Source organism: Leptonotus elevatus, chromosome 17, assembly GCF_054856555.1.
Source record: "Leptonotus elevatus isolate MCC_2025b chromosome 17, RoL_Lele_1.0, whole genome shotgun sequence".
NCBI lineage: Eukaryota > Metazoa > Chordata > Actinopteri > Syngnathiformes > Syngnathidae > Leptonotus > Leptonotus elevatus.
The window spans coordinates 14,919,404-14,931,448 of NC_141255.1; the positions used below are offsets into that span (position 1 = coordinate 14,919,404).

Consider the following 12,045-nt stretch of genomic DNA (forward strand, 5'->3'; position numbering starts at 1 on the left):
TTGATTGTCAACTTAAGTTCTGTTAGGGATGAAGACAAAACATGACGAAAATGCCGAGTCAATTTTCGAGAAAATGCAGCCCAGCTGTTAGGCTGCGAGAAAATGACAAAGTTGTGACTCACGACTAGTTCTGCATCCCGAGTGAGATCATCTTCTCGCAACAGCCACAACACCTGCGCCACATATGTTAGTCAGAAAGTGTCCACACTCCCAACCCATGCGTTACGGCTCTCGTTCGCAGGTGCAGAGCCAACTGGAGAACAGCAAGTTTCATCTCCACCAGAGCCAGAGCCAGCAGGTCAAGCAGTACCTGACGCTGGGCTCAAAGTTAACCTCGTCGGCGGCGCAGGGCCACGCTGTGCCCCACCCCCACGGCCCTGGCCAGCCGCTGCCCACCGTGCCCATCATGAGGAACGGACACCTGGCCTCTGTCAACGACGGCAGCAACCCCGACAGCCCCATCACCCTGATGACCATGGCCAACCATGACAGCGAGGTGAGTCCCTTTCAAAGAAATGAAAGCTCTTGATTATATAACTGTAAGGAAGTGAAATTGAGGGACTGGGGGAAAAGGGCGAAGCAAGCAACTGTCAGAGGGACGGACTCGATGACGCATTTTCCTGTAATTGCCGTTGAAACCATTCTGATCTGCAGTTATTTCCGTTATTGCTGTGAGCCATTATTTTCAGTCCTCCCACATTGTTTTATTGAGATAAGAGGTGACTCTTGTTTTAGGCAGCAATCAGAGAAATACTGTACAGGAAGTGCTTCTCAACATGTATCTCTTCTTTTTGATATGCTCATCAATAACTTAAGTCTTTGTCATCTCTGATGAGAGAGTCTCTCGCAGGAGCAAGTTTGATAACAGACGATGTTTTCCCACAACAAACACTGCGCTAACTTAAGACTTTTCGGTTATTGGATTAGTAGGTGGGAAGTCCCTCCTCCGGAGGTGGACAGAGGCGTTTTTCGGGTCTCGGCATCCTCACTCGGTCCTTGATCCACTCAAATGACTTTCTTTCTTTTAGTTCCCAATGGATGAAGTGATTGATGACCTTATCAGTCTTGAATCGGGCTTCAAAGATGGAGGCCTGGATTGCATGGAGTCTAACATCCTAATGCAAAACAATGTAAGTAGTAGAACTTTTTTACTACGGTAGTAATGTGACATGTATTTGGTCTGTTTTCATTATCGACTTCTCTGTTTTTAAAAGGAGAATAGGGACGTCAGAAATGCCAAGGTGGCAGCTTGGGAAAAAGTAGTGTGGGTGAGAAGGGTGATCTTGGGGGGGGGGGGGGGGGGGGGCGCTATCTTTGAGGTCAGCTTAAGTCGAGAGATGAGTCAAAGTTCATCAGAGCTTAGCAACAGTTCTCACATCACTCAAGAAGATCACCATTGCTGGTCATGTCAAGTCCCCAAGGTTGATTCCAACGAAGCGGATTCACAAAATCTTTCTGCCCGAGAACAGGACTTGTGGTAGAGACACGCTAGGAAATCTGTCCAAACTCAATAAATCCCAAGAGCAGCAGACAAACAATCATTCCGATTGATAAAGTGACACGGAGCTTAACCCAAAAGATACTGTGACAGTGGAATGGGAATGAGAGGCGGGGGTGGTGGAGATTAGGCCGATTTAGTCAGCTTCAAACGAAGATATTTTTTCTTGGCACTAATGGAATTGTTCAGGAATTACACCACGTCTAAATATATTAGTTTGACTGATTTAGCAGTCAACACATTCGGGAATGCATACACAAGTGGCTGGCCAGACTGTCGGATCACGATGAGAGGAGTCGTCGCGAATTGTTGCAATCTTTTTGATAAGCTCTCCTCCTCCCCCTGTTCTTCTTCTTCCATCTTGGTGAGATAATGAGAGGAGAAATGCACTTCTGTTTTGTTTCTTCTTAGCCCACACGCTCGTACATACACGCTGTGGATCGAATCAGCTTGGGATCCTCAGGGCGGGACTTTCGCATGTTCCGATAAGTACACAAATACAAATTAGACACACATGTGGCCGCTTGCACGCTACATCTTGACATCCAGCGCCGCCCATGAAAAGGCATCATTATTGCAGGGCAGGCGTACGCTTTCTTGGACAAAAACGACAGACGTAGAAAAACAGTTTTGCTTCTGTTTCATGCGGTTGACCCAGCTCGGCCTTTTCATCTAATGGAATGCTATTTCCAACACAGAGCCCATCTCTGTTCGGGGTGGAAGAGTTTTGAAAATGGGGCGAAGGCGCAGGCCAGGGGGAAATGGAATCTGAATAGAGGTCGTGGTAATAAACATTTTAGGACCTTGTCTGAGCTCCATAAACTTGGTGTTAAGTTGTTTTTTTTGTTGTCTGGGTTCCACGGTCCACCCGAGGGCTGAAAGCTTCCTGTCACTCCACTTGTCTTCATCCATTCTTCTCATCTACAATTTTGTCTCTTTTTGTTGCTGACAGGTGTCCCTCAGTAGCAGCATGCTGGACGTGTATGGGGGTGAACAAGGTATGAACCCCCCTAATGGTGGACTGAGTCCCACATCTAACCCCACAAAGCTCACAGTAAAAAGGGAATACACATGTATGAACTCATACCAGAGCTTTAATAAATATACTCAGTGGTCATTTCAATAGCAATTTCATTAAGACAGCAAAAATAATGCTTCACACTCCCAGCACCAATACAGGACCGCTACCAAAAAAAAAAGAAAAACGCTTAATTTTGAACTCTTGCATAGCATCTTAAGTGTGCCGAATGTTGCGGCAAGTGTTGTGGTTCTTATGCCAAGTTGACACTGACTGCGTGACGGATGCAGAGCGGTTTACGTACGGCATCCTTTACGGACGGCAATTCACATGGAGTGCGTTGCGTGAGCTGGACGTGTCCAAAAATCTGCACCCGCCAGGCCACAAGATGAAGGGGGCTCACGCGATAACAACTGTGTATATAGAGCGTTACTTGTAAACAATAGCCACACTTGCCTGTTGTTCACATCAATATGCTTTTTCGACATTATTTCTGGCACTTCTACCATAGGTAAGTATATGTTGTGTTTAAATAGTGTTATTTTGTCATGTTTAATTTATTTCGAGCTCCTTTTTTGTCTTCTAAATGTCCGACTCATTTCAAGCTAAATAGTTAGCTAGCTTCCCTCCCCCAAAAAACGAGTATGCAAACGGTTTCATTTTGAAATATACTGGATCTACCTTGATGCAGACGCCTGACTTCCTGTCCGGCTAATTTCTTCAGCTTCATGAAAATCCGCATGCGTAATCCGGACTCAAATGAGTTGTGATGATACACGTTTGGCTATCGTTGGCTACAAGTGATCACACTACATTGCGTGGCCTGTTTGCGTTGTAGGGAATTTGGTGCCCTCGGTAATTTCTTTATTATTGTAATTTGTTTTTCAACAATGAAGGATTTGGTGAATGTGCATAGGAAACCGGTGGGCTTCACTTTTTCCAACAAGGTTAAGAACCACTGGGCTAGTGATGTTGTAATGCAAATGGTCACGAGAAGCTATGCAACACAGTTTCTCCTAAATATAGCCACCTTTTTGGGCAGATGTGAACTTATTGAATTATTTTCAGTTGAAACACAAACAAACAAACAAGCAAACATTCAGGCATTATGAGATGTTTTATTAATATGCTGCATCAAGCAAAGTGGCCTAAATGGTTTAGGAAATAGAAAGTATCGCCTGAAGACCCCTGCATTCTCAGTGGAGTGCGGGCACGGAGAGGACAATGTGCACCTACACAGACTCCAAATTGTCTTGATTGAATCAACAGAGACAAATTGGCAAATCCAATTTCAACTCCCTAATTATGTAATTTTGGAGAATGTGAATACAAATATAAATGCAGTGGCATTTTCTTGCCCCTCTCCAAGGCAGCTTAATAAATTTGCCTAATTACGGAGTACGCCATTCTAAAAAGTGCTCGCTTTTTGGCCACAATGCACTGCAGACATGCAGCAGAAGAGAAACTGGGCTCTCTTTCATTCTGTTTGTGTTTGTGTGTGTGTGTGTGTGTGTGTGTGTGTGGGGGGGGGGGTGCGTGTGTGCGTGTGTGTGTGAGAGAGAGAGGTCAAGCTTGTCGAGGCTAATGCACGGGTGGAAACGGCACATTCAGGCTGACCTCAGCTCTGAGCACCCTCAGTGTTTCCCTTGACTGGACCTTTTTGTCTGGATCAGACTGCGTTGCTAATCAATTTGTAATATCATTTTTCTTTGTCTTGACAGAACACGACACACGGGTCACGGCCAAGGAGAGACAGAAAAAAGACAACCACAATTTGAGTGAGCGTCTACACCAACTTATCTAGACTTTCAACTGGCAACTCACAGCTTAATTTCAACTTTATTATTTTGGACTTTCAGTCGAAAGAAGACGAAGATACAACATCAACTACAGGATTAAAGAGCTGGGGACGCTTATACCAAAGTCAAACGACCCGTAAGTTGTTCATTTCAACGTACGAAATTTGAAATTCAGCCTTAAAAACAAGAAATGCTAAGTTTTGATCCGTCAGTGTCAGAAATGCATTGGTTTTAACATATTTAGAGCTGCAGCTAACAAAGTGATTTATTTGTTGATAACTATTTCAAGTAATCGATGAATCTGCTGAAAATCTGAATATGAAAAAACAGGCCATTATTTCAAATTAACAGGAGAGAAAATACGCAAAAATCACATTTGTGGAATGTGAGTTAAGCAGCAAAATCCACAAGTTTTTTATCCATCGAAGAGGGCGGCCATTTTGCCGCTTGCTGTTGACTGAAAATGACCTCACAATGGCTAATGCTGCATTCGAGGAAGGTAGGAAGGCGGACTTTTCCAACTTCGCAGGAAGTATAGAAGGGAACACCCCTTTGAACCTGGAAATTCGAGCTGCGAAGTCGGGGGGCGGGGGTTTAAATCTGAGGTTATTCGACAAAAGTGAACCCGTGAATGACAAAACATAATTTACATTATTATAAACATATTTATCTCTTTATTTATTCTAACATTCATTGAGTTATTTTCAAAAAGTAAGTTTATGCAACCCAACGCCAGTTTGATTGTGTTAACCAGAACAATAAACAATTCCTCGGAATCAGCCCTCTTTGTTGTTTACATGTGCTTCAAACGCTTTGAGGTCGGAGCTGGGAGATTTTAAGTGTGATATGGCCCGGCTCACCTATTTTCTGAGTTTGGTCATGTGATATTTGAACACCGAGCCCTTTGGCAATATGATGCCATTTACAGAGGACAGCAAGTGGGCAGTACAAGGCTGGTGTCAGGTAGAATCCTCGTATACCTCCATTTTTGGTCTCCTTTGGGACACGTAAAGATGTTAGCTAACAATAAGGCTAGCATAGCTCAAGTGGGAGAGCGGCTGTCTTCCATGATGAAGGTTGTGGGGTCGTTCCTCAACCCTTGAGCGTTGTTTTTTTAAATTAAATTAAATTAATTTTTTTTGTATTTTACTCTCTTCCAAGTGTAAAAATTTACTACCTTCGAAGTGGGACCAAAATTTACTGTGTATACTTATTAGCAGAATCATTGATGTATTGGTTTGTGCGATATTGTGCAAGTGTAGCTAATGTTGTCAAGAAATCAGTTGAATTTGGAGCAAAACAGCATACAATGAATCAAAACTGCACTTGAACTTCCCATTGAAATTTTTGAGTTCATCTGCATAGATGATGAGGGAGGGGGGTCTTAAGCGGGGGCCATTTTGAATCAGTTGGAAGCAGTGGCGTAAATATCGACGGTGCAGCCGGTGCGTCGCACCGGGGGGCCTAGAGACAGCGCAGGGGCCCATGACAGAAGGGGGAAAAAAGGAAATAAATAAATAAAGAGAGAGAGAGAGAGAGAGAGAGAGAGAGCAAGAGAGCGAGCGAGAGAGAGAGAAAGGAAATAGGGACATGTATCCTGGTAACTATAAAAGCGAATCAGTGAAGGTGCTTTAATTCAAACAAAAAACGGGGAAATAAACATCAAGAGTTATTTTGTAAATATGATGTCGGAAATTATCATTTAATCACCTGACCTTGGCAACTGTCAGTCACGATGAGTCTTTTGAGATGTTTTTTGTTGCACCGGGGCCTCTCAGCATGGTGCTGCGCCACTGGTTGGAAGTACAACTGCCGGACAGGCTTGCATTTGAATCCGGCGGCCATCTCAAGCAATTGAACTTTGGCGCACGTTTGAATGGAAGGTCAGCCTTGTCACGGCAGTACCATTAAAACAGGATAAAGGAGATTATTAGCTTTGATCCAACTTGGGTCTCACACCTGCAGAAAAGGGACAATTTCCCTACCTTGCCTTGAAAAAAGGCAAGGTAATCTCTCACACATTTCAGTTCCCAATTCAGCTCATTTCCCCTCACCTTTTTTCACCCAGGATTAATTTTAGACACTGAGGAAGTACGAGAATGGACTTTCCACATAGCTTCTTAATTATTCTATTAAAATACCCTTTCAGAATTGCATGTAAGGTCTGAGGATGAATAATTGCCATGTGTAAATCATAATTTCTCATAAAAGAGAGGGGGGAAACCATGTTGAAAACACCCCTGACAGGATATTCTGGCAGTTAAAAAAAGACGACTTTTTTTTCTTTCTTGTGTGCAGCGACATGCGCTGGAACAAAGGTACCATCCTAAAGGCCTCGGTGGAGTACATCAAGTGGCTGCAGAAGGAGCAGCAGCATGCTCGTGAGCTGGAGAGCCGCCAGAAGAAGCTGGAGCAAGCCAACAGGAGGCTGATACTCAGGATTCAGGTAAAACAAAGACAGAGGTCGTATGTATGTATGTATATTAGGGGTGCACATCGCTCTGCAAGACGATCGATACGTTTCTCAATAGATGGGATTCAAGGATGGAACGATTTTAAAATGTAACAATTCGATTTGGCTCAATTCAGTGGGATTACAATTCAATCCGTTCATGGTAGAGCTGTAGCATTTGTTATGTTTATTAACAGCTCTCCAAAATCCAAACTATACAAATTCATGAAATTCAAAGAAGCAACAAATCCTTAGCAAAGGCAAATCAGTTAATGCAAATTTATGCATCTTTTATAAAAGATGTTCTGATATGTGATGTACGATTCAATTGGTTGACAAATAAAATTTTCAGATTTAAATAGTTTTGTTATTCATAATTGGCTACACTGGCTCTGCGGTGAGGCCTTCAGCGCCACCTGTTGCTTTGGCATGCTCGACATGATTCAACTACGTAATGAAAAGGAAAAACGCGTTTCATTTTCAGCTCCTTAATTGATTAACAACATCCTCCAGCTGTTCATTCAACCAAAGATGAATTTACTTGAGAGCTCGCTGCAAAATGAATCCATCAAGGCCTGCAGGCGCTTGACCGCTCATGTTAATCTCCAACTACAAAAGCTCTTTACGGCTCTCAAATGTAAGCTTATTTCCAGTGCAAAAGCTTTACGACCCTTAAACCAATACGATGACCCCCCCCCCCCCCCCCCCCATGTCCTTCTTCGAGCTCCAATCTTTGATCTTGCTGACCTCGGTGCTAATTAGCCAACACATTAAGGGGGAAAAAAAAGCAATCAGAAGACAATAGATAAACGACATGGTGGATTTCCCCTCTGTGTTGAGAAGGCAAAATGATGTGTTCCTACTTGAAAGATGAGCAAACAATCGAGGAAAAACATGACATGTGGCGACACCCAAACTCCCATGTCATCACTCATATCAGCCAAAGCTCACTGTCTTACTAAGAATAAGCAAAAGGTGGGGCAGGGATTCAAGCATATGGATTCAATGAATAAAAAATAGTCCAGGCAACTAGAGAAAAAAAAAGTTTAAACTTCCTATAATGCAGGCTCACCTACTCTCTCGGTTTCACATTACAGGAGTAATATTAGCCATTCTTCGCAGATGATAAAGAATATATGCCTGCGTATAGTTTGTCGACACGCGTTTCAGTTTAGTGGTTAACATTTGTGTCTTCCTGCAGGAACTTGAGATCCAGGCTCGGGCGCACGGCCTCCCGAACATGACGTCCTCGTTGGCTACAACAGACCTGAACTCGCACCTCCTCAAACAACAGCAGTCGTCCCCTCAACCCCAGCAGCCCCCGCTCTACCAGGAAGACCCAAACGGCGACTACCTGCAGCGAATCACCATGGTGCCGCCCATGCCGGTACCGTCCGGGCCGCAGGACCACGTGGCGGGCGCCGACGGCTGCACCACCTTCTCCGACCCGCTGTCCCACTTCACCGAGATCTTCAGCGCCACGCTCAAGGGCGAGCAGCGGCTGGATGAGATCCTGATGGACGACGCGCTGTCCCCATTCTGCGCCGACCCGCTGCTGTCGTCCGGCTCGCCCCGAGCTGCGTCCAAGGGCAGCAGCCGCCGCAGCAGCTTCAGCTCAGGGGAGGGCGACGAGCTATAATGCAAAAGCAGGCGCAAAAGGGACAGACTTTGACCTTTGACCTTGAGCAAGCCCCCTTTCCTGTATATATTGTACAGCTCATGGACCTCCCATCCTTTCCAGCATCTCTGCTTCTCACCAAGAGCAGAAACACACTCGTACGAAAAAAGGGAGAAACTTTGACTTTGTTTTGTTTTTTTGGTAACACTGTAGTCGCTGTACACTGAATTTTACTCCAGAGAACTGCTGAGATCCTGTCAACATGTGTTTTTTGTTTTTTTAGTTTCCAACGTGCCTTATTCTTCACTGTTATGCCTAACACTGTGCCTTTACTGTTTTTTTATATTTATACATACTTAATCCATATACTGATAAAATATATTTACAGTATATATTATCTAACATGCTATTTTGTATTCATAGTAGGGGTGGGGAAGACTATAATAAACCCCTTTTTTGATACAATTGACTTCTTGTTATTATTCCAGCAATCTCTCCAAACTGGTATCTTAATTTCGAGTACAAAAAAAAAAGAAGAAGTTCGGTGTGCAAATCAGTGCAAAACTGGATGAGAAGTTTGACGGCGAAAGTGAAGGTGGCTGATTGGGAATGAGAGAATGAGTAAGTGGATAATAAAGACGAGTATCACTAATGCTGATGACAGTACTGCGAGCTGATGAGCCCTTGAGAACGCATAATGACAAGAAAAATGAAGAGCGGCGAGCACTGGAAAGTTTTTGGTGAAGTGAGCTCATAAAGTTGGCAGAAGTGCGAATGATTGGAAAGTATGCAAGAAAAGAGAAAATACTCTGACGTTGATATTTGTTTGGACACAAAATGAATGAATCCGTCATTCAACTCAACCCTATATTAATAGCACAGATGCAATGGTAAACAGCAGAGGCTCCAGAATTGAACCCTGTGGAACACCATACGTTCCGTTATACATCAATTCGTATTGCACATATTCTTCCAACCACTTTCTTGTTTTGCTTGACATAGTTAGTATAAAGGGATTACAATAAAAAAAGAAATCATGCGACGTACCATCACAGCAGTCAAATGTCGACTACTGAGCGCACCAGATTCCCTGCAGCACACATAGGCCAAGCAATGTAGTGTCTTAATCAATTCAAAAGATCACAAATTATTCATGAATAAAATGGACACAAAGACACAAATTGCAGATTCAAGCTCCTAATATTACCCCCCTTAAAGACACACATTTAACACACCAATACAATTTATAACACACATTTTTTAAATAGTTTTTTTTTTACTACATTCAATTTTGTTATATTTTATAATACAATGTTCTTTTTCCCCTCACAGTTCTGAGGTTGGAGTCAAATTTTGGCTTCTGCCACATTCCAAAAACTTCAAAGTTGAGTGTGAATGGTTGTGTATGCGTGTCCTGCGATTGGCTGATGACTTCATCGAGGGTGTATTTAGCACATTTTATTCACGCACATCCACGTGTCAACTTTGTCCCAGTGGAAGGATGCACACATTTGAAGCAGACAAAAGCATTTGCTTACTTCCTGCCGCATTTCAAAGGCGACACATGGACAAAGTTGAAGGCTTGTTACACGCGGGGCGCTTCAAACAGGATTTGTGGTCGGATGAGGCAACGCTGACATCAGAACGGGGCCCTTTTTTATTTGGAATATCACACTTCATCAAGTCACGTACGTACGAAAGTGGGACTTCCTCCTCTTTTCTTCATGAGGATCTGATCAGGTTTGGGGAAGATCTGCTAAAACTCTGTTTACTACTATCTGACAATTCACTTTAAGGCAAGGTTAAATAGTATATACTTGACTTGTGAACATAACAGTTGCAACCTGACATCAACCAGCAGATGGCAGCAATGCACTTTGTAATGCACTCAAATGAATTCAATTGAGAACAGTAGTGTGCACATTTTATATTCTTTTGCTTCCAAGATGTATTTTTTACAACTACAAAGCTACTTACAGAACATATTAACCATTGAGAGCTCTTGAGCGAATTAAATAAGATTTTATTCACAAAATACCAAGCAATTAGTAGAAGAATAAAAATATTTTGACATTATTTTTCACATTTCACAATTTTGTTTGGTTTCATAACAAAAATCTGCTGTTAGCACAAAATGGACATACTGGCATTTTTTTTATCCCCCCCCCACCCAATTTATATGATAATAATACAAATTATTACTATTATTATTACACACACACACACACACACACACGCACACACACACACACACACACACACACACACACACACACACACACACACACACACACACACACACACACACACACACACACACACACACACACACACACACACACACACACACACACACACACACACACACACACACACACACATTATTAAGGAAGTGCTTTTGTTCCTCTACCTGTGGACCGATGTCTTGTTTTGGATTATTTGGTCAGAGGTATCGGTACTTACGATGGCAGCCGATACCAGCAGATACCAGTTTTACAATCAGAAACTAGAAATAAGAGAAATAGAAAATTGCCATTAATTTGATGCAATTGTAAGGAAAATGCTTTATTGCTGTAGGTCTTTATTTAAAATTATCTGGTGTTTTTTTTGGGGGGGGGGGGGGCAGGACATTTTAAGTACTTTACAGGTATTATTTTGCTTGCTGACCTGTAACTAGGTAGAATAATTAGTACCTATAACATTGTTTATATAAGCACCATTTTAAAATGTATTTTTTTTAAATGCCTTTATTTTACTTGCTAACTACTTTGAAATGTCAAGGTTTTGGCATTTTTAACAGCAAAATAGAGCCGTCTGATCATTTTTTTTAGTCTAATCCTGTCCTCAAACAGGTTATTTTGAGTACAATTCACGACTAAATTCAATCCAGCAAATGGAAGCTCCACTGCAAGGACTGACAAGTCTAAAGCGGGAAGGGGATGTCGCGAACCCCCAGCCGAGGGGCGTCCTGTCACCAAAACGACGTTGTCAGAGCCCCCGCCAGCCACCGAGCGTCCGCCTGCGCCACTGCGATGCTCTCACCTGTCGAGCCTGCCATGGCTTCCACTTAATCACCCCCCTGCATATGCACGTGTATGTCAATGCATGTCAACACACGAAAGCAACCTTAAAGGCCCTCATCTGGATTGGGACTGACACATCTTATGCGCAAATTAGGTGCGGCACGAGTGGAAATAATGATATAGAGAGCCACTAAGCATCATGTGTCAAATCTATTTCCAGCAGTGAGTCACACATGTGTGACAAACAACAATATCCTGCATCTCAAGCGGCCCATTAAGCGTGGAAATGTGCAAAACTATGACACAAAAGGTTAAGGTCATTAAGTCATCCCATGATGCTTATGGGCCACTTGAAAAAAAAAAAACGACAGAGCACCAGACCCAAACTGTGCTAACATAGGCCCTTGCGCATTAATGGAGCTACAGTAAATGAAAAAGAAAAAAAAAGGAAAAAAAAAACAAAGGGGGTGGCTGGGCTATAAAATTAATGCGATTTCCAGAGTTTTTTACGAATGGCGCCAGATGCCAAATACATAACTTCAAACAAATTGACTTGCAATTATTGGTTGTGGAGCACCACTTCCAGATGTGCAACAGATGGGGCCGGGGCGACCCAAGGTGTCTCGGCCCGGGCTTT

General features: G+C 43.0%; 1 protein-coding gene across 4 annotated transcripts in view; it reads left to right on the forward strand.

Annotated features, from left to right (window-relative positions):
* tfec (transcription factor EC) overlaps positions 1 to 8,818 on the forward strand; it is a 28,367-nt gene extending 19,549 nt beyond the window's left edge. For all 4 annotated transcript variants that reach the window (XM_086059641.1, XM_086059638.1, XM_086059642.1 and 1 more), the window contains exons 2-8: positions 242 to 496; positions 1,029 to 1,130; positions 2,451 to 2,496; positions 4,238 to 4,294; positions 4,376 to 4,451; positions 6,614 to 6,761; positions 7,969 to 8,818. In XM_086059641.1, the coding sequence (XP_085915767.1) occupies positions 242 to 496; positions 1,029 to 1,130; positions 2,451 to 2,496; positions 4,238 to 4,294; positions 4,376 to 4,451; positions 6,614 to 6,761; positions 7,969 to 8,406 (1,122 nt within the window). In that variant the 3' untranslated portion in view covers positions 8,407 to 8,818. The remainder of the gene's footprint in view (positions 1 to 241; positions 497 to 1,028; positions 1,131 to 2,450; positions 2,497 to 4,237; positions 4,295 to 4,375; positions 4,452 to 6,613; positions 6,762 to 7,968) is intronic.
* Positions 8,819 to 12,045: the final 3,227 nt, after the last annotated feature.